The sequence below is a fragment of the Tachypleus tridentatus genome, chromosome 11 (genome assembly GCF_004210375.1).
Source record: "Tachypleus tridentatus isolate NWPU-2018 chromosome 11, ASM421037v1, whole genome shotgun sequence".
Taxonomy (NCBI): Eukaryota; Metazoa; Arthropoda; class Merostomata; order Xiphosura; family Limulidae; genus Tachypleus; species Tachypleus tridentatus.
Genome location: NC_134835.1, coordinates 41,099,318 through 41,123,065, shown reverse-complemented (window position 1 = coordinate 41,123,065; position 23,748 = coordinate 41,099,318). Strand labels below are relative to the sequence as shown.

Below are 23,748 nucleotides of genomic sequence, written 5' to 3'. Positions count from 1 at the left end.
TATTACAGAATATAATAAAAAATTGTTTTTATGTTTGTACTATTTCTATTTGTTCTGTTGTGTTTAGCCATGTGTCATATTTCTCAAAGTAAGATTTTCTCTGATAGCTCCAGAGATGTTGAATACTGCTGGTAAAATCTTGTGTGGCAACCCTCTCCGTGTCCTGCAGGATGAGTTTCATTTGTTTCATGTAGCAAAGAGAGAACCACAGCTTAATGTTCAAGAAGTTAAAGAACTACCAAGTAAGCATGTTTTTTATTAATTTCTCAATTAAATTTTTCTACATATGGAAAAAAATCTGTTATAAAGAAGAATATTAAAATAATAAATGAAGTCAAAAATACATTAGAGTGTATTTTCATGTTTCATTTTCTTGCCAAATATTATGTCTATTAACTTAGCTGATTAGTTTATCAGATACTCAAATAAATGTTTAGGGCATTTAAAAATTAATTTCAGGGAAAATCATCCCATATCTGTTGTAATTGATTCTTTTTCCCACTAACAGGCCAGTTTTGTAAAGAAGGTTATGAACAGGTCATGAGAATGACAGGAGGTCCAATTGTATGGGGCTTCCTTAAACCTATCCTTAGAGGTAAAATCTTGTATGCCCCCAAAAATGCTCAGACATATGCTATTATGAAAAAGGTAAGATAATTTTGGTTTAATATTTGTTTGTTTTTCTGTAGCACAAATTTTGATGTTTACAGTACATCCTGTGTGCTTATTTAAAATTTAAAATAACTCTCAAAGCAAACATTTTGCTCATTTGAAAATAAAACACCTTCACTCAGGAAATTTAGAAACTTTCTCAAATCATAATAAATAAATAAATGTGCACATCATTACCTTTCACCTAATGTTATCTAATAGCAACAGTACCTTAAGAATATAAATGAGTTGTGCCTTTGTATGGTAAATATAATTATTCACCTGTAAAGTGCGCAACAGATACTTTTCTAAGACTTGGTTATAGGCTGGCAATGGTGTACTTTTTGCTACCTCTTTTTTGCCCCAGTTTATACTTCACTAAATATTTTATAAATACAAAACACGAAACCTATTGTGAAGGCATATTCATTGGCTACTTGTGCATGCACAGCAATGGCTACATCAGCTTCAGTTAACAAGATATGTTTTGGGGTAGTAACTTGTTTAATAAACAGCAGGAAGGCACAGTAGAACATAATACACTTCATTGATTTATTTAACAAGGTTCTTATATTTATTTCATCAACTGCTTTGAAAGAAATATCAAAAAACTGTCATCTCCAAAATATAGTGAATTACCTTTTAATTTGTAAATTACTATTGTTATACTTCTCCCCCACATGTAAATTATAGGTGACTACAACATAAGTTGCTTTAATATTTTTTACAAATTCTAAACTCTTCTGATATTATATTACATGGTAATTGAAAGATATATCTGCACACAACTACCAGATCTTTGTAAAAATGAGAGGTTTATGAGTTTAGTATGTTGAAAAAACATGACATGGTGTTGAAGTTTGAAGAGCATATAGTGATTTATTCCAGGCTGATAACGTGCTTATGCACAAAGAAATGCTGTCTTTTTCACACATCTGATTATGAGATTTGCAGACTATTAGCTTTGAGGTAACTCCCACCTAAATTCACATGTTTGATGAGAACTGTGCAGATGCATGATGATGACATCATCTAGTAACTAAAGCTCTTCATTTCAATAGTTCCCCAGTTGTATCTAACATTAATTGTTCTGGAGGCATTCATTCCAAGGTCTTTTGTTTTTAGGGTGCTGGGCCATCTCTTTTGGGCTCGCTTATGTTATCCTGTTGCCTGTTATTTGCTGGGTGTTAAGAACTTGGCAGCATACCAGACTGCATTCTATTAATGAAGTGGTCTCTACATTCCCAGGTCATTTGCTACATTTTCTCTTGGTTAAGCATGTCTCTTACATATGCTTTTGCCACCTTTTGCAACTCCAGACTTCCTCTCTGGTCCATTACTTCTCATCTTTACATTCTAAGCCTTATCTCACCTCTTTTTTTTTTTATATGCCTATTCTCCACTCTTCATCCTTGCCTTGATATAAAACTTTCCTTCTCAGGTCCTACTGTTGGCACCTCATTGGGCAAGGTTTCCTCTGTTTTTTTCTTGTAGCATCCAGCCTTCCCTATCTTCCTGTTTGCAGTATTCCCTCTCTCTTACTTCAAATTCATATGCATTTTTTTCATTGAGGAATATTATCTCTATTTTTATGTGATTTTTTTTCATTCCATCACTCATTTGGTTAGACCAGGGGTTCCCAACCTTTTGGCACTCGCAACTTGAAAATGTAATTGATGAAATAAAATTAATGTTATCCCAAGCTACTTCTAACAAGGTTACGTGACTCCCCTGCCAAGGCTTCACGACCCTCTGGGGGGTTGGGAACCCCTGGGCTAGACTGTCCAATTATGTGGCATTCTTGTTATATTTCTGTCCTTCCACTATGTCTCTGTATCAGTGATAATGGTTCGTCTTTCTTCTTGGCTGTGCTATTGGAAATCATCTTTTTTGTTTTTTACTTGCCTGTTAGTCTTCATTACTGCGTATCAGGCAGGCTTGCTTTTACATTTTACCCTTCCTGTTATTTCTTCACATGTCCTCTTCACTCTGTCATACTCCTTCCTTCCTTCTTCAACCTTATTACCTGAATTCCATGCCTTACTGGCACCTTACTATTGTTTGGCATACTGTCACATATGCCCCATTTGAGCTGTTGGCATTTTGCTCTTTGACATATTTTTTCTTTCTGGCATTTTGCACCTTTTTCCATCACACTTCTATATTCCTCTCCCAAGATCAGTCTTTTCTTTCTCAGACTTCTGCCACTTGGGAGGATAACTGTACTCTTTTTTTATATTTTCCTTTTTTTATCCTTTACTTCAAGGGTCATTTAGACCCAGTTTGACTCCTGTGTCTTTTTCAAAGTATCTAACATCAGCTGTTCTTACCCTCGGACTCCTCTTCAAGTGACCACTCTCCTTCTATCCTAATTGGATGGGTCCACCAACTCTTGTGGTTGGTATATTCTTCCCTGGATGCTCACAGGCTATTTCACATTTCTTTACATCTGATTCATCACCTTTTACATTCTCTTGATTCCCTTTTTTTCCATCCCTTAAATGGGCATGTGGATGAATCTCCATATGTTTGTCACTATATATTTCACCATCTGGTTGTTTCATCTCTTACAGAATTTTGGTTTTTAGTGGTCATCATTTTTCAAACAACCTAACATCTCTGTTTGTTTGTTTGTTTTTGAATTTCGCACAAAGCTACTTGAGGGCTATCTGTGCTAGCCGTCCCTAATTTAGCAGTGTAAGACTAGAGGGAAGGTAGCTAGTCATCACCACCCACCGCCAACTCTTGGGCTACTCTTTTACCAACGAATAGTGGGATTGACTGTCACTTATAACACCCCCACGGCTGAAAGGGCAAGCATGTTTGGTGTGACGGGGATGCGAACCTGCGACCCTCAAATTACGAGTCGCATGCCTTAACACGCTTGGCCATGCCGGGCCCCTAACATCTCTAAAATAAATAAGTACAATTCTCATTCATTTCTCTTCCTTTCTGTTTAGCTGGATCCTTCCAGAGTATGCTTACTTCCCAAAATCTACATTGAATCAGGATAACAGAATGTTTTCAGCTCATTCTCCATGACTCCACCAGTTCTCCCTTGTGAGATGGGGTGTTCTGCAAGATTATTTCAGGCATTTTTTGGTATACAAATTTATTGGAATATTTAGTTCCAAACATACCAGGCTTTTGGACTGTTATGTAAGAAATTGGCATCAAGAAATGAAAATCTGCTCTCCTCAAAGAGTAGAATCATTGTTTTGAAAGTGCCAAAAGCTACATTCATACACATTTGATCAGTCAAAACGAGAGCATTAGAATGTTTTATGTCACAGTCAAACAGTTAACATCCTATTTATATTTAGTATAATTTTCTTTGTTCATATATTTGAGGCACAATTAAAAATTCAAGTATTTACAATGTCACAAAATATTTATATATGTCATGTGATCTGACTTGTTTTTCCCTAAAATGTTATTCACCAGTTCCATTATTCCAAATTTACTTACACTCACCATATTGATGGAAGTGCTTGTATTATTCAGCTATATTTAGTTATGTAAACACAGTAGAAATTGTTATTATACTGTGTACCAATGGTTATTTTTCTTAGTTAAATTCAAGCTTTGAGTCAATTGCTGGATTTATGGACACTCTTCATGGATGGGGTGAGGGATCGAATGGACTGAATTATCTATTACAGCAACGGGATGTCTTGGACAAAATGAAAGTAGGTATTGATTAATGTGATGGATGCAGCTGATATCTTATATATATTTACCTTCAAATCCATTGGTATTGAAGCTTTACATAAATTGCTCCTTATTTTTGAGTACTTTTAACTGAAATATTAATTGTTTTATAAAAACTATGGAGATATACATTAAGGAACTTATGAAGGAGATGGATACAAGTAATATGGATATATATTTTGAAGAAAAGTATGTGCAAGATATTGTACCTTTTCCTTTCTGCCTCCTTGTTCAATAAATGTGTAATAACATTATGATATAAATCATCCTACCAGGATTTGTTAGCATCAGATGCGATTCGCCCAATAATTAGTGAGTTGGCTGGAGAAGGTGTGCGAGATCTGATCCAAAAGTTTGACATCAGTGCTGTTGGAAAACAACTGAATAACATCAGTGGGATCTTGGAAATGGTTCAACTAGTGGGTAACATTTCTCAATGCTTCCAGTTAGATCGTTTTCATGGTTATGAAAATGAACAGGACCTTGAGAAAGCTGCAGTAGAGTTGAACAAGAACAGAGAGTTTATAGCAGGTCAGTTGCTGTAGGAATACAATTTTGTCATGCTTTTTACTTAAATGTAGTGTATCTGTTTTTTCATGTATAATCCTGTTGAAATTATGTGCCAGTACAACTGTAGATGTAACTTTCTATAAAATAATTCAGTCACAGAAGTTATCTGTTGTTTGCTTTGGCTATTTGTATTTTGTCATAGATTACCTACCTTACGTATGAAGGACATCTCTACAGTTGTCATCTACAGAATAGGTTCTTTCAGATTATTGTAGTTCTCTTTATGATTTTTTTCAGCTATGGGGTGCATGCAAATCACGAGAACAAATTTGGCACTTTCAGAAAGATTAGTTTCTACTTTGATTATACCTGCTGTAAAAAGTGTCATACTATCATATACATTTATACTTTCACTGTTATATTTTAATTTCCATTTTTCTCTCAAGATTCTTTTATTTCACTTTTTTATCCTCAAGGCATGTGAAGTAATTTTACAAAATAAAATAAATACTATTTAGTTCTGCTTATGAAACATACATACTTCTTCTCTTTGCAGTTTTCCTCATACTACTATTTTATCCAATCAAATATTCCAACTTTCATTATGGGGGTAATTAACTTATTTGACTTGTTTGCTAAACCATGTAGCATGCACGTTTAAATACAGGATATTCATAAAGTCCTTGTGTAAGTTTTATCTATTATAACTTTTATTTACACATGATAGAAACAAACTGTAAATGGTCAGTGAGAACATGATCCATAATGTTTTATTACAAAACAGTTCTGTCCAATGATTTATGTACACTTCATTCAAATGATTCCTGGTCAGCTACTGCAGCTTCCTCAATGATTTTCCACTGTCTGGAGACTGGTTGTCGTTCACTGGATTTATTTATTTCAACTTTTCCATCCAGTTGTTAATTGAATTCCTGTGTGGTGCATTTTTCTTGTAATGAATAGTGAATTTTCTTCTCATTGCTATTACAGGGTTCAGCTCAACTGGCCATAGTACACAATTTACCATTTCTCTTAATATCACTATTTTTTATCAGCTATGGATCACCATTTATAGTTTGTTTCTATCACGTGTGCAACAAAAGCTATAATAATTCAAAGTTGCACAAGGACTTTACCTGCATAGATATTTTTACATTTTTAGTTTACGCCCAACATTAATTATATGCATTAAATATTAAACATTTAGTATATTGTTTTTAACCATTTCATTTTTGTTGCTATTCATTAGCTGTGGTGTTCATGAATGTTGGTGAAAAGAATAATTTGCGGGAAAAACGATCCATAGAAGAAACTGGTCACTTGCCCTCCCACATTGAGTACAAAATTAGAATGGATATCGATAATGTTCCAACAACAAGAAAAATAAAGGACAGGTATACTTATATTGTAGTTTTTTCGATATTTTTATAATTAAATAAAACCTTTGTAATAACTGTGACTTGGTAATAAATACACAACTGTACCTTGTAGGTAAATAATCAGTTACTTCAACACATATTTGATGATAATTATCTGAATTGTAATTTCGTTTGTTTCAGATTTTGGAGTCCTGGTCCAAAAGACAACTTCATGGAGAATATGCGGTATTTCCGTGGTTTTGTACAAATGCAGGAACTCCTAGACAAAACGATATTATCAATTCAATCTGAAGGAAATAACACTGAATTTCTCACAAGTTATCTTCAGCAATTTCCATATCCCTGCTATAAAAAAGATGGGTAAGTACACTTTAATTTACTGTAGATTAATTACTTTCCTCTGAAGGAATAGTAATTAAAATTATTCTTAATTATATTACTTCCTCTAAGATTGTTTTTCTCAAAGGTGAAAAATAAGTGTTTTTTTTTCCAACTGCTATCGTTTTTCTTACCAGAAAGATTGGTGAATGAAATGTTACTTCCAGTAGTGTTCTCTCTCTATTTTTTAATGCATATAGGTAGATGTGAGTGTATGTATGTATATTTTAGAGAATAAAAACCACTACAGAAACAACAAAATTTTTTAAACATATGGTAAAGTATAGATCTGTCTTGAATAATAAAGGTGTAGTCCTAAAGCTATTGTTGGACTTTTTTGTCAGTACACATCAACAAACCACAGCATGTAAAAAAGTGATACTCAATAGTAACCAACATTAGTTTTAGAATCACAACTTTTTTGTTCAGGATGGATCTATACTCTGCAGAAACAACCAGATTCTTTAAATATATGGTAGTGGTTTTCCTTTCTAAAATATTGTTACCTATATAGTAACCTCATGGAATCTGTATTAACAGTTTCTTGTCATTATGTGCATGTATTTGGTACAGCCATACAAAACACTTCTTAATTAGAAGAATTTCATAATATTTAGCATATATGTATTTAAAAGTTGGTAATGAAAAATGAATAACTGTTCACCCATATTATTCTTTTGAAAATTTGTGGTAGAAACTGCTAATCTAGTTTCCTTAGCCTAACTAATACTTGTGTTATCTGTAAATATTTTCACCCTATAGGTTTGCTTCTCTATATCAGCTGTCATTAATCCAAATGACCAAAACTAAAAATGGTTCACTTTTACTCTTAGGTGAAGCTGTAGTAAATAGTTTAGAACAATAACTCATGAATTTTTATGTAGGCATGTGTAAAAAATTTTGTGGATTTTATTTTGACCATATTTGACATCTAATTTTATGTTGTAAAGATCTATCAGTATGCCAAATTTGAAAAAGTCCATAAAAGTTATATGTTTTTCTATCAAATAAAATTTCTATACATTTGGTGTAGAAAACAGAAAGATCTTCAATCAAAATTGAAGGTTTTATATCTTAAATATTTCTTAATGGATTGCCTTGAAGTTTGATATATGAAGTAAGGATCCAGTAGAGAACATCCACTGAAAATAGTTGTAGTTTGGATTACCAGTCTGAGGTACAGAAAGTGGAAACTATTACTCTTGTTAATAACACAGATTATGTTCTGCAGGTGTTTTGGCCACATGATCAAATATCACGTGTCTTTCCATACTATACTAGCAATGCAAAGCTGTTTCTATTGTAAAAGTATAATAATAATAAAAATAAAAACCAGCAAAACTAGCTATATTAAACATTCTGATCACTAATGTTAATAGAATTAACAATAAAGACATAAATGACATTTCTTAAAGTTTTAAAATACAAAATTTGTATAAAATATTTTTACACACCCAGTGATGAAACAATGCATTATATTTTTTTATAAGTAAGAATATAAGAAAAGTAAGTTTAGTTAACTATACTTGTTAATAGGTTGATTTTTAAATTTTGCTTTGAGTGGGTAATTTGCTCTGATCACAAGTTACTATTGATGATTAATGTCTCTCAGTGGCTCACTGGTAACTTGGAGAGCTTATAAGGCTAAACTTCAACTGGTAGACCACAAAAGTTTCCTTGTGTAGTTTTGTGCTTAATAACAAACAAGCAAATAATAACTGATGAAGGATTTGAGCACATTTTTGCTGTTTTAGTATTGAACCTACCAAAGTAGAAAATTACCTATGTAAACCTTGAAATAAAGGGTTATACAGGGTGTTATACACTGCAGTTTTGTCTGTTAATAAATATATAAGTGCACAGTGACTTTCTGAACACCCTGTATTTAAATGTCATTGAAAATACATTGTTTGTTCTATAAGAATTTGCATATGACCAAATCTATTAGTAGTATGGATTTCATTTTTGGCACAATTTTATTTAAATTTAACCTTATGCACATTTGTTATTTAAGATTTTTCAGTTGTGGCTGAAAATACAAATGCAGTTAAATATACATTGAGTTTTGGCATGTCATCATATAAATTTCAAGAAAAATTATTACAATCAAATGAATAGAAATTAATGATAAAATATTGGATATCTTGATCTATTTACTTTGTGAATTTTAGAGATGTTTTCCCAAAATTAAAGAAATCTTTACTGGAGTTGACATATAATAATATTACTTGATATCAGTTATTAGATTTACCTGAGGAAGCTGTAGGAAACAATATAATCATCAAGAAAGTGTACCAAATCACATATTCTTCTACAGTTCCTAATAATGATGTCAAATGAAGTTGAAAACTTACCTATAACTTCATTATCTGAAAACTTTTGGAAAGTTTTCAATGACAGATTATAATTGGACTCCAGTGAAATAATTGGATATGTTATAAACGATAAAAAAGCAACATTGTGCAACATAACTATAATAGAAGATTGAGGGCAAAATAGACTTTGCTTACAATAAACTCATACAGAGTAGATATTTTTTGTTGTAAGTTGACATGTAATTTCAAAATAATTGCATGGTTTTTGTATTCATATTTTAATCTCAAATACAGTAAAGATTAAGATTTAATTTGTGGTGAAACAAGCATACTTTAGTAATTAATAAAAATAAATGGTTTGGGAACTTTTTCAATAGTGCTAGTTTTTATTTTATATTCTGATCTATGATTCAATAAAACTATAAAACAACCTGTATAGATCTTCAATGAAGTAGCAGTGAAAATACAGCTGTGATGTTTTAAGACAACATACCAAATATTTTAGACTTCATGCTGCCATCTTTTTAGAATAAAGCCACTAATTAGCATGTTGTTTTTGTGCTGCATAATTTATTTCTGAATCAAAGTATGAATAAAAATTGAAGCACTTATGTGTAGATAGTTTTATCAAATCATTTACATATAGTGACTTAAGCATGGAAATTTGTATTTGTTTATTGTGTTATATATTGTTGTTTCTTCATTCGACAATGAGTAACTTTATATAGGTAATTCAAGTTAATTTACAGAAACACATAAATCATGTTTTGATTTCTAGATTTGGCTACTTTTTGAAAAGCATGCTTCCTCCAGTAATGATCATAGCATGGGTATTTTTAGTTGCTTTTCTTATTCGTGAACGTGTTTTGGAGCAAGAACTTCATTTAGAACAGGTAATTATCAGCTTCCTGATCATGAAATAAAACACTACAGACTTTTAAATATTTATTGATAATGATATACACTGCTGGCCAAAATCTTAAGGCCAATGAACATAAAGAAAAAATATGTATTTTGCATTGTTAGACTCAACCACTTATTTGAGTAGAGCTTTGAAAGATGAAAATAAGAAAAGGGAAAATAAAAATAAAAAACTTTTTAGCATTTAATAGGGAAAATGTGAACAGTATGAAATTAGTCTAAATACTAGCTGGTCAAAAGTTGAAGACTATACTGAAACGAAACGTTAATTGGTAAACACGTAACGAAATTTAGTCATTTGTGTTCAAGCATTAGTGTTGTTAATATCTCCTGTGTTACATTGGGTAAAAACATGGCAAAGGCTAAAAGTTGACAGAGTTTGAATGTACCATAGTTGTTGAGCTGCAAAAGCAAGGTCTCCTTCAACGTGCCATCGCTGGTGAGATTGAATGTAGTAAAACTGCTGTTGCAAATTTCTTAAAAGTCTCTGAGGGATACAGAATAAAAGTTTCAAGTGGTCGGCCCAAGAAAATTTCACTGGCGTTGAGCAGGAGGATTTGACGGGTTATCCAGCAAGACACCAGCCAATCGTTGAACCAGATTAAGGCCCTTACAGATGCAGAATGCAGCTCAAGAACAATAAGATGGCATCTATGAGAAAAAGCTTTAAAAATTGTAGACATTTTCTAAGGCCATGCCTCCTTCCACACCACAAAACAGCTCATTTAAACTTTGCTGAGAAGCACCAAACATGGGACGTAGAAAAGTGGATGAAGGTTTTGTTCTCTGATGAGAAAAAATTTAACCCAGATGGTTCAGATGGCTTCCAATATTACTGGCATGATAAAGATATCCCACTGGAGACATTGTCTACATGACACAGTGGAGGAGGTTCCATCATGATCTGGGGTGCTTTCTCCTTTGATGGAACAATGGAGCTTCAGGTTATACAGGGATGTCAATCAGCAGCTGGCTACACTGGCATGTTGGAGAGAGCATCTTTATTGACTGAAGGCCCTCGCTTGTCTGGAAATGACTGGATCTTTCAGCAGAACAACGCTGCAATCCACAATGCTTGCAGGACAAAGGATTGTTTCATGGCAAATAATGTGATTCTTTTGGACCATCCAGCGTGTTTGCCCAAACTGAACCCCATTAAAATGTTTGGGGTGGATGGCAAGGGAAGTCTATAGAAATGGACGTCAATTCCAAACAATGCATGATCTTCATGAAGCCATCTTCACCACTTGGAATAACATTCCAGCCAGCCTTCTGCAAACACTTATATCGACCATGCCAAAGTAAATGTTTACAATTATTTGCAATGACGGCTGTGTAACTCACTACTGAGACCTTTTGTTGAACATTTTCTACCTTGTTTAGGACTTCTTTTTGGTATGGTCTTAAACTTTTGACCAGCTAATATTTAAGCTAATTTCGTAGTATTCACATTTTCTCTATTAAATGCTAAAAATGTTTTCTATTTTTATTTTCCCTTTTCTTATTTTCATCTTTTGAAGCTCTACTCAAATAAGTGTTTGAGTCTAGCAAAGCAAAATGCATATTTTTTCTTTATATTCATTGGCCTTAAGATTTTGGCCAGCAGTGTATTTTGGAGCAGAGAAGTATGTATTAAAAACAACTTTATAACAAGAAAAGAAATTAAGGATTTTTTTTTTCAAACTAACATTTACAAGATGCTAGTTAGAGATGTAAATGTAAAGTAGGTTTCTGTGTAATTTCAGTCTTATATGATTTTAAGTTTGCACAAAAAATAAACTTGCATTTTGTACCCAAATTTATGGTGGCTTTATTTGATAATGGGGTATCATAGTAGAAAAATTATACTGATAAAATGTAAAACAAAATCATTAGAAATTTACTACTTATTTTATTTTAATTATTGGCTGTTGAGGAATAATTCTTTGCAGTGTTATTAATCATTACTAGTGCAACGTTTATTGCCGTATTACTGGTCCTAATTTCATAATGTGATAAATCATTGGCAAAATAATTTCTCCATTCTACTTTTCACTGTTCATAACAATTTTGCTTTCCTGTACAGTATTTTCCTGACAATGGGTCAAAGATATTTTCCAACTAATTTGGAAACAATTAGGGTAACAGTGCTTTTTATCTCAGAAACCATTAAAAGTTTGTACTCACTTTGATGTTTCCCTTTAACTGCATGAAGATCTGTGTTAGTGAAAGCTAATGGAATACCACAATAAAAAATACTTTGATTTCCTTTTTATAAGTGTCAGTATTTTTTATACCATACTCAAAACCACATTTTGGATGCTAGCCCACCAAAGCACAAACTCACCTGCATCTTTCAAGTACAAATTATAGATTCTGTTGTCTAAGACAATCTTTCTACTTGATATGACACCTTGGAAGCTGTTAAAATACAGTTGGAAATTAATGATCCTGGGATTTCTATATCACTCATATTTTGTTATGTGTCTTTAATCCATTCTTTAAATCCATAAAATACTTATTAAAATATATACATGTACAGCAAAAAGTGATGAAGATCAAAGCTGTATTTTTTCTCTTTTATTTGTCACTTGTGCAAGCAATGTTAATAGTACCATAATGCTGATTTTCAATCTAAAAGTTGGTTTATGCTCAGAAAGCACATGTTATAATAAATATCCTTATTCTTGATTGGGTAAAAAATATGTAAAGTTTAGTAAACATTGATTCACTTGCTCTCATTAACTGGCTGTTAAAGTTATCAATAACATGTTTTATAATTTTTGTTATAATGTAAATTATTAATTTGTGAAAATAAATTCACTGTTAATAAAGCATTTGTAAAAGAAAACATAAGTTACAGCAATGAGTTGAATGTTTAAAATGAACAAGTGAATTGTCCTTTCCTTTAAAGAACTGTTCTTCTTTAGATTTTGTATGTGATGGGACTTAAGCCATTGGTTAGTTGGATGGCATGGTTTCTATCAGGACTTGTTGTCCTCACCAGTGTTGTCATCTGTGTTGTTGCTATCCTTAAACTTGGAGGTATTCTGCCCTATTCTGACTGGTTGGTGGTCTTTATCTTTTTAATGGATTATGCACTTGCTCTTCTTATGTTCTCGTAAGTACCTCTTTATTCTAGTTTTTCAGCAGTAGTATTTTGTATATTTTGCTTCTTTATCTACCATGTTATTTGTTTCATGCATATGACACTTAAAATGTAGTCTTTTGTAAACTTTTGTGGTAGATAAATTCATAAAAATTAACAGATCACATTGCTTTGAAACTACTTGAGGGAATAGAATACTGTAGTAAGACACAAGAATAAAATGTAAGCTCAAGTAGATTTTACATAAAGGAGAAATGGTTAAAATAGATCAAAATCTATTAATTATTGCATAATGTTTTATACTGAACAGTTTGTGATAAATTGTACAATAAAGTTTAAACCAGCAAATTACTTGAGTGTTGCTTAATTTTTTTTCATACTTATTGGACCATGTGAAAGTGAATTCTCATATTTAAAAAGCATGTAATGGCTCCTATTTGTAAACTAATGTTTAGTTTTCTTTTACAGCTACATGATGAGTGTTTTCTTCAAAATTGCAACCATTGCAGCATTAACTGGTATCATCGCTTATTTGTTATCTTTTCTTCCATTTGTGCTTATTGTAACATTAGAAGCCCAGATTGAGCTTTGGAAAAAATTGTTGAATGTAAGTTTTCTGCATCTTAAAATTAGTTTTTGTTAAATTTAGTTAAAAAAAAAAATTGTTGTTAAATAAATGATCCAGTTCTGGACACTGTGAGCCCTACAGATTCCCCATTTGCTAACTCTGTATTCCAGATGTAGAAAGTATGAATTATAGGAAACTATACTATTAAATTAATCATACAATCTCAACCTCTCCATAGAAAGTTGTAACTGATATCTATTTCTCTTGAAAATATAGTATCATTAGGAAGGCCAACTCCTGCATATTTACATACTTTATTAAACTTACCATTCTATAAAAACTTGGAAATTCTTAAAAACTATACAGTGTTTTATTAAAGTGATTAAATTATATTAACACATCATTGCAACTTGGAAAAGGTAATATCATAAGGCTTTTAGACATGATTTGAGAATAATGATAGTTATTATTCTTTACTTATTCCTCCACCTCATAATTTATCATGTTAAGTCCTTGAACACAAACCACCTCTCTTTAATTTGAGTGACACTAAAATTTGATTACTTATTCTTCAAGGTTTATAAATATATTCACTTGTCTTTGATTTAACATTAAAAATTCGTTAAAATTTCTAACATTGAAGCACTCATTTTAGCAGAGATGTAATTCACTAAAATTAGATGTGTCAGTGATCACAACTGACTTGTAAAACTTTGGTTACACTTTTGAGAAATCAAACTGAAAAATATCTGTAAGAGTTTGATTTGCATGAGGCTCTGTGGCAGTTGTACACTTAGCACATGCCCAAAGCTGAACTTATCGAATAATAATGTGCTTACATGTATTCAAGTAGTTTTAAGGATGTGTATCATAATGTGATGAAATTTGTTTGTTTCCTAAATTTTATTAAAAATATATTTTTGATACTCAAAACCTTGAGATTGTATGCCATTTGAGAGAATGAAAATAATTCTCGTGTGAGTATATAATATTTAAAAGCAGCCCATAAAACAAAATAAAGCTCACAATTATATTTAATGAAACCTTTCCTCTTAGGTATATTTTGGATCAATCAGATTAAAGTTTTATGTTCTTTTTTTTTTTAACACTGAGGAACCTTTTTTTACACTTTTTTCATATAAATGTATTTGTTTATTTAGAGATATCTTTAGTTTTATTTATAAATTTTAGTTTTACAAAATTTATAAATAGAGCTAAATGTATTAAGTATATTTTTATGTATTTAATACACATTCATGTAATTTTTCCACTTCCAAGCAAACTTGTTAATTGAAGATTTCATACTGTAAATGAGAATCGTTTCTTAAAATAGTTGTAGCTTACTTGTATTATGTTTTAGGTAAACGTAAGGTTGACTGAAAGTTTATTTTCAAAACTGATTTATTAGAAGGTTACATCTTTGATATTTTAATGTTATACATACATGCCCTTTTATGGATATAAGGTAATTAATGATAATATTCTAAAAAAAAAATAATTCAGCCTATCAGTTTATGAGAAATGTTTGTTTTTCAAATTACTTCTGAAAAATGTTTATTTCTACATTTATCAGACATTGCTAAATTTATGACACTTGTTTCTTTAAAACTATTAGTGCTTGCTGATGTCCACTTCTTTCTGCTATGGATGTCTGTATTTCACAAGGTTTGAGAAACAGGGTGTTGGAATCCAGTGGGATAATATCTGGGAAAGCCCAATACCAGGAGATTCCATGAACTTTGCTTTAGCATGTATTATGATGTTAGTTGACAGTTTATTGTATTTTTTGGTGGCCTGGTATGTTTCTACTGTGTGGCATGGTAAGTTTTATGTTTTTATACTTATGTTGGATAAAATGTAAACCAAGACATAAGTTTACTGCCAATATAATATATTTATGCTAAGGATATATTTCTTATTTGGCTAATTTATTTTGATGAAAACTTCCTAATATTATAATGTGTAGATATAGCACTTCCAGTTGTGGTAATTTTGTTTTTTAAAAACAACTTTAATATAAAAGAAAAAAAAAGAAAAGTTCTTTCTGTTTTAATCATTGATGAGGTACATCTTGCATCAAAGAAATGTGTGGTTTTAAACTGTTTAAACAAATATTCCATAGTTATCTCTTGTGAAGGAGAAATGGATGAAATATTTGACATAATATTATTTCAACTTGAAAAAAAAATGTTCTTGGTGTATCTCATTGTCAGTAATAAAAACTGTACTCTTTATTTAATTTATCTTTTTACTTCTGGCTATAGTAGGTAACAGAGCCCGCAGACAACCATGGTATTTCTTTTTAACTCCACGGTATTGGGGATGTTGTCGTCTTCGACAAGTATATGTTGTACCTCCAACTGTTCCACTTGGTATGAACACAGGAGCCTATTTAAGTAAGTGTCATTAAATTATTTTTATCCAATTTGTTGTGAGATGCTGTTATTTCTTTTATGTTTAGTAAATATATGTCAAAGCAAATTTATAGATACTACATGCATATTACTTAAAATCTGTTCTCTCTGTTACTGCCCTTTGTGTATGCAGTGAGCTGCATTTAATAATCTCTATATTTATCTTGCTTATTTGTACAATTCAAGAAGGAAAGAATTTGGATGGTTATGAAATGGCTACTGGAACAACTGGTCAAGTGGGAATATCACTTCACAATCTGCATGTAGTTTACAATGCTGGGCGATCTTTTCAACATACAGCAGTAGCAGAACTGACCCTTGAACTTTATGAAGGTCACATCACAACTCTGCTGGGGCAGAATGGTGCTGGAAAAACAACCACCATGTAAGTGTTTTTCAATTAGTTTAAACAGTTGTAATTCATTTAAGTTACTTTTATGTATTTGTATATAAAGTGTGTAAATGTTTTAAAACATTGAAACATTTGATTTGAAATGGTGGAAACTGGTGTGTAATTAAAATGAGTATGAGATTATATTTACTTTAATTAATGTAAAGTGTTTCATTTGTGTGAAGGATTCTTAGTGGTTTATGAACATTATGTTCATGAAATATTTATTTATTTAAGATGCACATTATTATTAAGGAATATCACTGTGCCATTTCTGTAATTTTTTTGTTGTTTAATTAAACTGATTTCTTTTATGCCTTTGGTCAGTAAATGAGATAGCTGGAGAATTAATCTGAAGTTAAATAAGAGAAAGATAATTTATTACATCTGTAAGTTAAATTGTAATTTTTGTTGGACTTGTATGATAATTTTTATCCATGAAAAAAGTTGATATTTTAAGGTCAAACAGCAAATCACATTTAACCAGTTTGTCCTGTTATCTTTGTCGCTTTGTTCATCTTTTAAACTGAATTATGACACAAGTGAGTCATTAACGCAGAATTAAAGGGAAGAGAAACATAGTTTCATATTTCTTTCTTCATACACTGATAATATGCGATATCTTAAAAAAATTATTAATGAGCTTTATTTTTTTATTTTTAAAGTAAATCACATTCGTGTAAGTAGTTCTTTTACCATGTAAAAATCAGTAAGAAATTAGCAAATGTAATCATACAGTCAGTGTTTTCCACAGTTACTAAAACATAAAGGGAAATCGTATATCCTTAATTTTTATATTTTAAGTTCCATATGTTTAACATTTTAAGACAACTTATTGTTTCTATTAAATAAGTTAACTTTCACATTTTTTATTTTATTTTATCAATTTGTTCAATTTCAGGATTTGAAATAAATTAACTTAAATAAACAGTTACTAATGTATTTAGGTTTAAATGTTTCACAAATTTAACATAAAACCAAAATTTTACCCTATTTACACATACTTGGACAACCTTCAAATAAAACAAGGTGTTGAAATTTTATTTTATTTTTTATGAAAAACGTTTTTTAGCATTTTAGGAGCTTCCAGTTTCTTAAATAAAGATATTTTCTAGTTTCAATGGCCCACTTGATTAAACTTTATGTAACCATTATATCAATTTAAGGCTGAATGGAATAGTAGATCAGGGTTCAGTTGCTGCTTCAGTGCTGAATTAAAGAATGAAAGTACAAGTGTAAAGAATCTTAGTTTGCTCCCACTTTTAGTCATGTTGTATAACACTTGTGTTTTTGTTCAGTAATGTACTCACTGGTCAACAGCAACCAACATCAGGAGCAGCATTTGTATATGGGAAAATGATACCAGATGAATTCTCAGGAGTTCAAAAACTACTTGGATACTGTCCACAATACAATATTTTGTTTGCAAGGTAATTGAAGCTATAGCTAGCAAAATCTTAATAGACTGTTGTCATTGGGTCAATAAATACAAGAATTTAGGCAGTCAGTCTAAATTCTTTGTCAAGACTATTGTTAATTAAAATTAACTTGTTACTTTTCAAATGTAGCTAGAAATGATTAATATTAATATTTTTAACAATACTTTAGAAACATAAATCTATAAACAATCTACAATGTATATTATTTCCTATCAAAAACATTTGCTAATATGTGAAATATTTAACTAGCATCTGCTAACTCACTTAAATTAATGTTTTGTTGATAAATATTTGCCTTGTGTTCACAAAAATCAGTGTATACAATTAAATAAAAATCATCGATATTAAGTTTGTAATTTTGAATGTAAGTTTTAAAAGCTGATTGTATAAATCTTAAACCTATTTAAATGTACAGTGGAACCCCTCTAAAGCAACCACCTTCGGGACTGAGACAAACTGACCTGATTAGAGGGGTTCCACTGTACATAATTAGGGATTATATAAACAAAAAAAGGGACTGTGGTTGAATGACCGCTTTCAAGGGGTGGCCACTTAAAGGGGTTTCACTGTACTTGTTTAAAGGCTAGTCTGTTTGGCCTACATTGATTTATTTAGTTTTTTAATTATTCATATTTTTGGTATACAAACACTTCTTATGTTTCTAAGTAGTGACTTATTTATTTGTATTATACATATTATTCCAAACCTTTTATTATAAGTGCCTTGCTTTGTAATTTTATGTTTTCAAATATATGGCTCATGTTTCTGCCTCTTTCAATTAAAATATATATATACTAAATTTAACTGGGTACAACATAATACCTAGAACTGTATCAAGTTTCTAATACATATCTTTCCAAAAAATATAAATTTGTATTACTAAAAAATATTCTACATATGTTTAGGCTTACTGTAAAGGAACACCTACTGTTCTTTGCTAAACTGAAAGGAATCCTTGATGGGAAGAAGTTAGAACAAGATATTGATGAGTATGTTTGACATTCTAGTTTTGGAGTTCTGTATTTCTTTTAATACATAAATACATGAATTATGATAATCTGATTTTGAACTTATTAATTATTTTAGACATGAAGATTAAGTCTGTGTTGTATCTTTATAATACTTTTAATAAGTATGTGTTTCATCTGTGCAAGAAAATTGTAAAAATGTGATATTTCATGTTATAGAACAGTATATATAAATATTAAGTAATCACCATTTTTTTTTAAATAATTATTTATCGGTCTCCATGTAAGAAAATTCTAACAATTAAAAACAAGTGTAAATAAAAACACCCACTAAGTCTGTAGTTGTATATGAAGATTGAAATGACTTTGGGTAGATTTGTCAAAAATATATATATTTAAAAATATGAAATTAAACAAACTTGAATTGATCCAAAAAATAATTATAAAGTTAAATATATTCATATGGTAAACAATAAATATGACAAATAAAGTAAAATATTTTTACTCTGAGTTAAGAATTACCAAATTTAAGAATATTTTTTTGCTTTTCTTCTCTATATTTTATGTTTGTTTGAAAGATTAATTCTATTTCTCTATTGCTTTTTTAATCCTTTTGATTTCTTGTGTTTAGTAGAATTTTGCCATTACATATTTTTTCTGTATTAGTCTCAGGACTTTTAAGTGAAAAAATTCTATAATTTTTCATAAATAGAAAGTTTCACAGAAACACAAATATTAGTATCTTTTCAGGTACCAAAATAGTAAGATTAATTTTTTTCTACAAATTATTGTGGATAAAAACTCAAACAATTTTCAGTATTGCCTCTACTTTTCAGGATGCTGCACAGTACAGGTCTTTGGAGTCTTCAAAACACGCAAGCTAGATTTTTGTCAGGAGGAATGCAGAGACGACTCTGTGTTGCTTTGGCTTTTGTTGGTGGATCTAAGTTGATTATTCTGGATGAACCAACAAGTAGTGTGGATCCTGTTGCTAGGAGAAATATTTGGGATTTAATTGTTAAATACAGACATGGTAAATATTGGAAGTGTTAGTTTAAAACTGAAAAACAAAATCCTTGAATGTTTACATTGTAAAAGTGAATTATTAAGTTTTGCAATATGTGTCAAAAAAGTCTAACCATATTATTATAATTATATAACTGTATTATTTGAACCATCAGTAAGCTACTGTCAAATGACATATATTTTAATAAATAGCTGAGACTTGTGGCCATGAGATTATTGTTGATTTACAAATAAAAGATTTATTTTGAAAGCTCAAAATAAAAGAACATTGGTAGGGTAAATTTATTATCTAAAGCTAGAAAAGTATTATATTTATAGCATAAGTTTCTGCATTTAGTTTTAGTCATCAATTCAATATATTTATACAGAGAACTAAAATTAAAATATATTGAAAATTGCTTCATTTCTAAATGTTTGAGCAATCTAGCCTCATGAACTACTGAACTTGAAGAGCCAAAAGATCTCAGGCTTCAGTTTATTTGTTTTATAAGACCAGAATGGCAGGAACTGTTATTTACCTCCTAAATTGTCCATATTTTGAGAAACTTTATATTTTTTATGAATTAATTTTTTTGTGGGATAGCATCTTTTAGTATTTCATTACTCTAAATATTATTTATGCAATATTAATGTGGAAAAGAAATTGCATTTTTTATAAGGTCTGAGTCATTCAATAGATAGTAACCTTTCAATATTAAGATTATTTGTATAATATTAACTGTAAGATTTTCATGTAATTCTAGGACGAACAATTTTGCTTACCACTCATCACATGGATGAAGCAGATATACTAAGCGATCGTGTTGCAATGATTCACAGAGTAAGTTGTGAAACATGCTATGCATTGATAGAACCACAGAAACTTGAGTGGATAGAAATCAATTCTATCATTCTAATAAAAATTAATTTGATTTGAGCTTTTTTAAAATCAGTTTGTATGGACAATTACGAAAATTAGTACAAAGAAATTTGTTTATTTTAGAGAGTTAGTAAGTTATATTTCTGTAACTCGGTCATTTTGGCCATTAGCAAGAACTTTCATAAAAATTACAAACATTAATGAAACTCTATACTGTATACACGTCAGTACACTTAATGAGAATGTCTCCTTTCAAATGATAAAATTTCACAATTTCAATGTATATTAGTGAGTTTTGGTATTGCTATTTCACAGAAAATTAGTGTGCATGTACATACATACACGTGTGTTTATACATACATGTGTACATATATACGTATATTTATACCAACTCTATGTTTAGGAATAAGTGTTTTGTTTGTTATTTGTAGGGTAAACTTCTTTGTTATGGCTCACCCTTGTTGTTGAAGAGTCAGTTTGGTTGTGGTTATCAGTTGACACTGTCTCATCATGGATCTGACACAGATCACGATAGTGATTCTGGGAGAGCTTCAACCAATGGATCTGATGGTAATGTCATACTTTAAAGGATGGTAGAGTATAAAGAGTATCACTTCTCACTCTTTTGTTGCATTGTTACAATACAGTGTGTGAAATGTTTACATTAAAAATTATCACTATATGTTCTCTATGGTTAAACTCATAATCACACAGTCTAGATCTGTCTAACTAACTATATTTAACTATATTTTTAATGTGTATTTATATCTTGACAGAGGAGTAGAATGTTCTACATACTACTAGATATTATGATGCATTAATACTCAATTAAAGCAATGAGAAAAACTCAGAAGGTTCTAGTGACATGATCTAATAATATGAGATTCGCCAGTTCACAGAATTTTAACTACACAACTTATGATGGATAAATAGTTATGTAAACAAACTTGAGATAAACTAAAAATAACTAATATTAACAGTCATGTACACCTAAAACTGGGCTTTAATCATGAAGATGAAGACAAGTGTTTTTTTGTTTGTTTTTTACTGAAGTTGAATTGTGGAATGAACAATTAAAGTCTGAATCAAATACAAATGTTTGAACACACAGATATACTTCTAATCAGAGAAGAAAATAATTCTTCTCTGATTTTAGTCAATCATATGCAAGATTGCAAAATAACTGGTCTGTACTCCCACACACACAAAAAAAGGCTAAGATAGCAGTTACCTTGCATCAATTTCTGTTCAGAAAGTACCATAGGAATATGGAGATAATCAAAGATTGGTATCATATCAAGTAATTCTTCAACCTAATGGTACAAATTTTTATTGGTTAAAGCTGAACAGTTACATACAACTATACTCAGGAAATGTTCCATAAAGTTTGAATACAATAGGAACAAATTTATAAAAGTACCAGTAGTTATGATAGTAATTGTTACCAAATGAGCATTTCTGAAACTTTTTCAGCCAGAGATGTTTCTTTCTTGGAAGTGTAGCTATGGTTTTATTGTTTATTCTTCTGATAATGTTTTTGTTAGATAATCACCATTTTAAATTTCTTTTTTAAATATTACTTCCATTTTTTAAATTTTTATTCAAGTAAAATAAATTAAAATGTCATTGTAGAATATATATGGTATGATTTAGCTCTCTATATTAATGTGTTTCATACTTTAATTGTTTTTTAAGGTTTAAATTTCGACTGTACTAAACATGATTATTGTTGTGTTAATAAAGCCCTCTAGTCATAGGTGCTTCTTCCTGTAACAACAATAGTTCATGGAAATTATCTACTGTTTCATGGGATGGTTGTATTTTATCCCTTATACTGTATGTGGATCTGTTTTATGTTTATCATGTGGAGAGAGATGTATATTTTTATAATCCACTATTCTTTTTGGTCAGCCACAGAGACAAGGGGAATAGTCAAAGCATTTTTAGCATATTTAAAAAATTATTTCTGTTTTGAAAGAACCAACTATATCTATGAAAGTTTCATTTGTTTTTTAGATCTTTCTAGCTTGCTTTTCATGGTATAAAAACTATAAAAACTTTCTACTTCCAAATAGTTCATTTTTGTGTACTTTTAGTTAAATGCAGGTTATTTATCTTAATTTTTACTTTCACAACCACCAATGCAAATGTATTCTATAATTAGACCAATCAGCTACTTTGTGATTCTTCTGTTTCCTGTTGTAGATGAAACATTTATTTTTTGCTCAACTTTCATAGAATATCTCTGTTGTTCCATCTTCAGTAAATCACTGTGTCTGTTTTTCTGCATGCTAGTTCATCATATGAGGGCTGTTTAAAAAAAATATGCAGACTGTTTGAATTGCACAGCTCCAGTTGGTTCCAGGGGAATCCGCTTGGTGTCGCTAGGTTTGCACAGATCAGCTGATTATGATGCCATTTCCCGATTGCAGATATCTTCATTTGTGTATTAGCTACGCGGTTTTAAGTGAAGTGCGATTTTTTTTGTTTGGCAGATTTCAGAATGAATGACCTGAAGGAGCAACGACTTGCTGTGAAATTTTGTGTTAAACTTGGAAAATCTGCAACTGAAACTTTTGCTATGCTTAACACAGCTTACGGTGATGTTGCTATGAAGTGTACGGCATGTTTCAAGTGGCATGAACATTTTAAGGATGGTCGACAGTCCATTGAAGATGATGAGCATCCTGGACGTCCTTCCATGTCAACTGACGACCCACATGTCGACAAAATCAACACCCTGGTGCAGGCAAATTGACGTCTGACTGTCAGGGAGTTTGCTGAAGAGTGTGGGATATCAGTTGGATCTTGTTACGAGATTTTGACCGAAAAATTGAAGATGCACCGCGTTGCTGCGAAATTCAGCCCTCAGAACTCATGAGTTTTTGGCCAAACACTCGATCACTGTTCTTCCCCACCCCCCCTACTCACCTGACCTTGCTCCTTGCGATTTTTTCTTGTTCCCCAAACTCAAAAGACCCTTGAAAGGAAGAAGATTTGAGACGATTCCAAAGATTAAGGCAAATGCGACGAAGAAGCTGGAAGACATTACAAAAGAAGCGTACCAGGACTGTTTCAACAAGTGGAAACACCGTTGGGATAAGTGTGTGCATTGGGGAGGAGAGTACTT

The 23,748-nt window shown here is 31.0% G+C and overlaps 1 protein-coding gene across 2 annotated transcripts in view; it reads left to right on the top strand.

The window, feature by feature from the left end:
* LOC143232010 (uncharacterized) overlaps positions 1-23,748 on the top strand; it is a 111,356-nt gene that overhangs the window by 67,654 nt on the left and 19,954 nt on the right. Inside the window, exons 48-64 of one of the 2 annotated variants that reach the window (XM_076466976.1) lie at positions 108-242; positions 509-648; positions 4,224-4,340; positions 4,638-4,893; positions 6,122-6,266; positions 6,432-6,611; positions 9,723-9,837; positions 12,775-12,965; positions 13,422-13,560; positions 15,137-15,341; positions 15,786-15,917; positions 16,125-16,320; positions 17,625-17,756; positions 18,671-18,754; positions 19,570-19,766; positions 20,503-20,579; positions 21,050-21,188. In XM_076466976.1, coding sequence (XP_076323091.1) covers positions 108-242; positions 509-648; positions 4,224-4,340; positions 4,638-4,893; positions 6,122-6,266; positions 6,432-6,611; positions 9,723-9,837; positions 12,775-12,965; positions 13,422-13,560; positions 15,137-15,341; positions 15,786-15,917; positions 16,125-16,320; positions 17,625-17,756; positions 18,671-18,754; positions 19,570-19,766; positions 20,503-20,579; positions 21,050-21,188 — 2,580 coding nt within the window. Of the gene's footprint in view, positions 1-107; positions 243-508; positions 649-4,223; positions 4,341-4,637; positions 4,894-6,121; positions 6,267-6,431; positions 6,612-9,722; positions 9,838-12,774; positions 12,966-13,421; positions 13,561-15,136; positions 15,342-15,785; positions 15,918-16,121; positions 16,321-17,624; positions 17,757-18,670; positions 18,755-19,569; positions 19,767-20,502; positions 20,580-21,049; positions 21,189-23,748 lie in introns of both variants that reach the window. The other variant, XM_076466975.1, reaches the window with a different exon arrangement.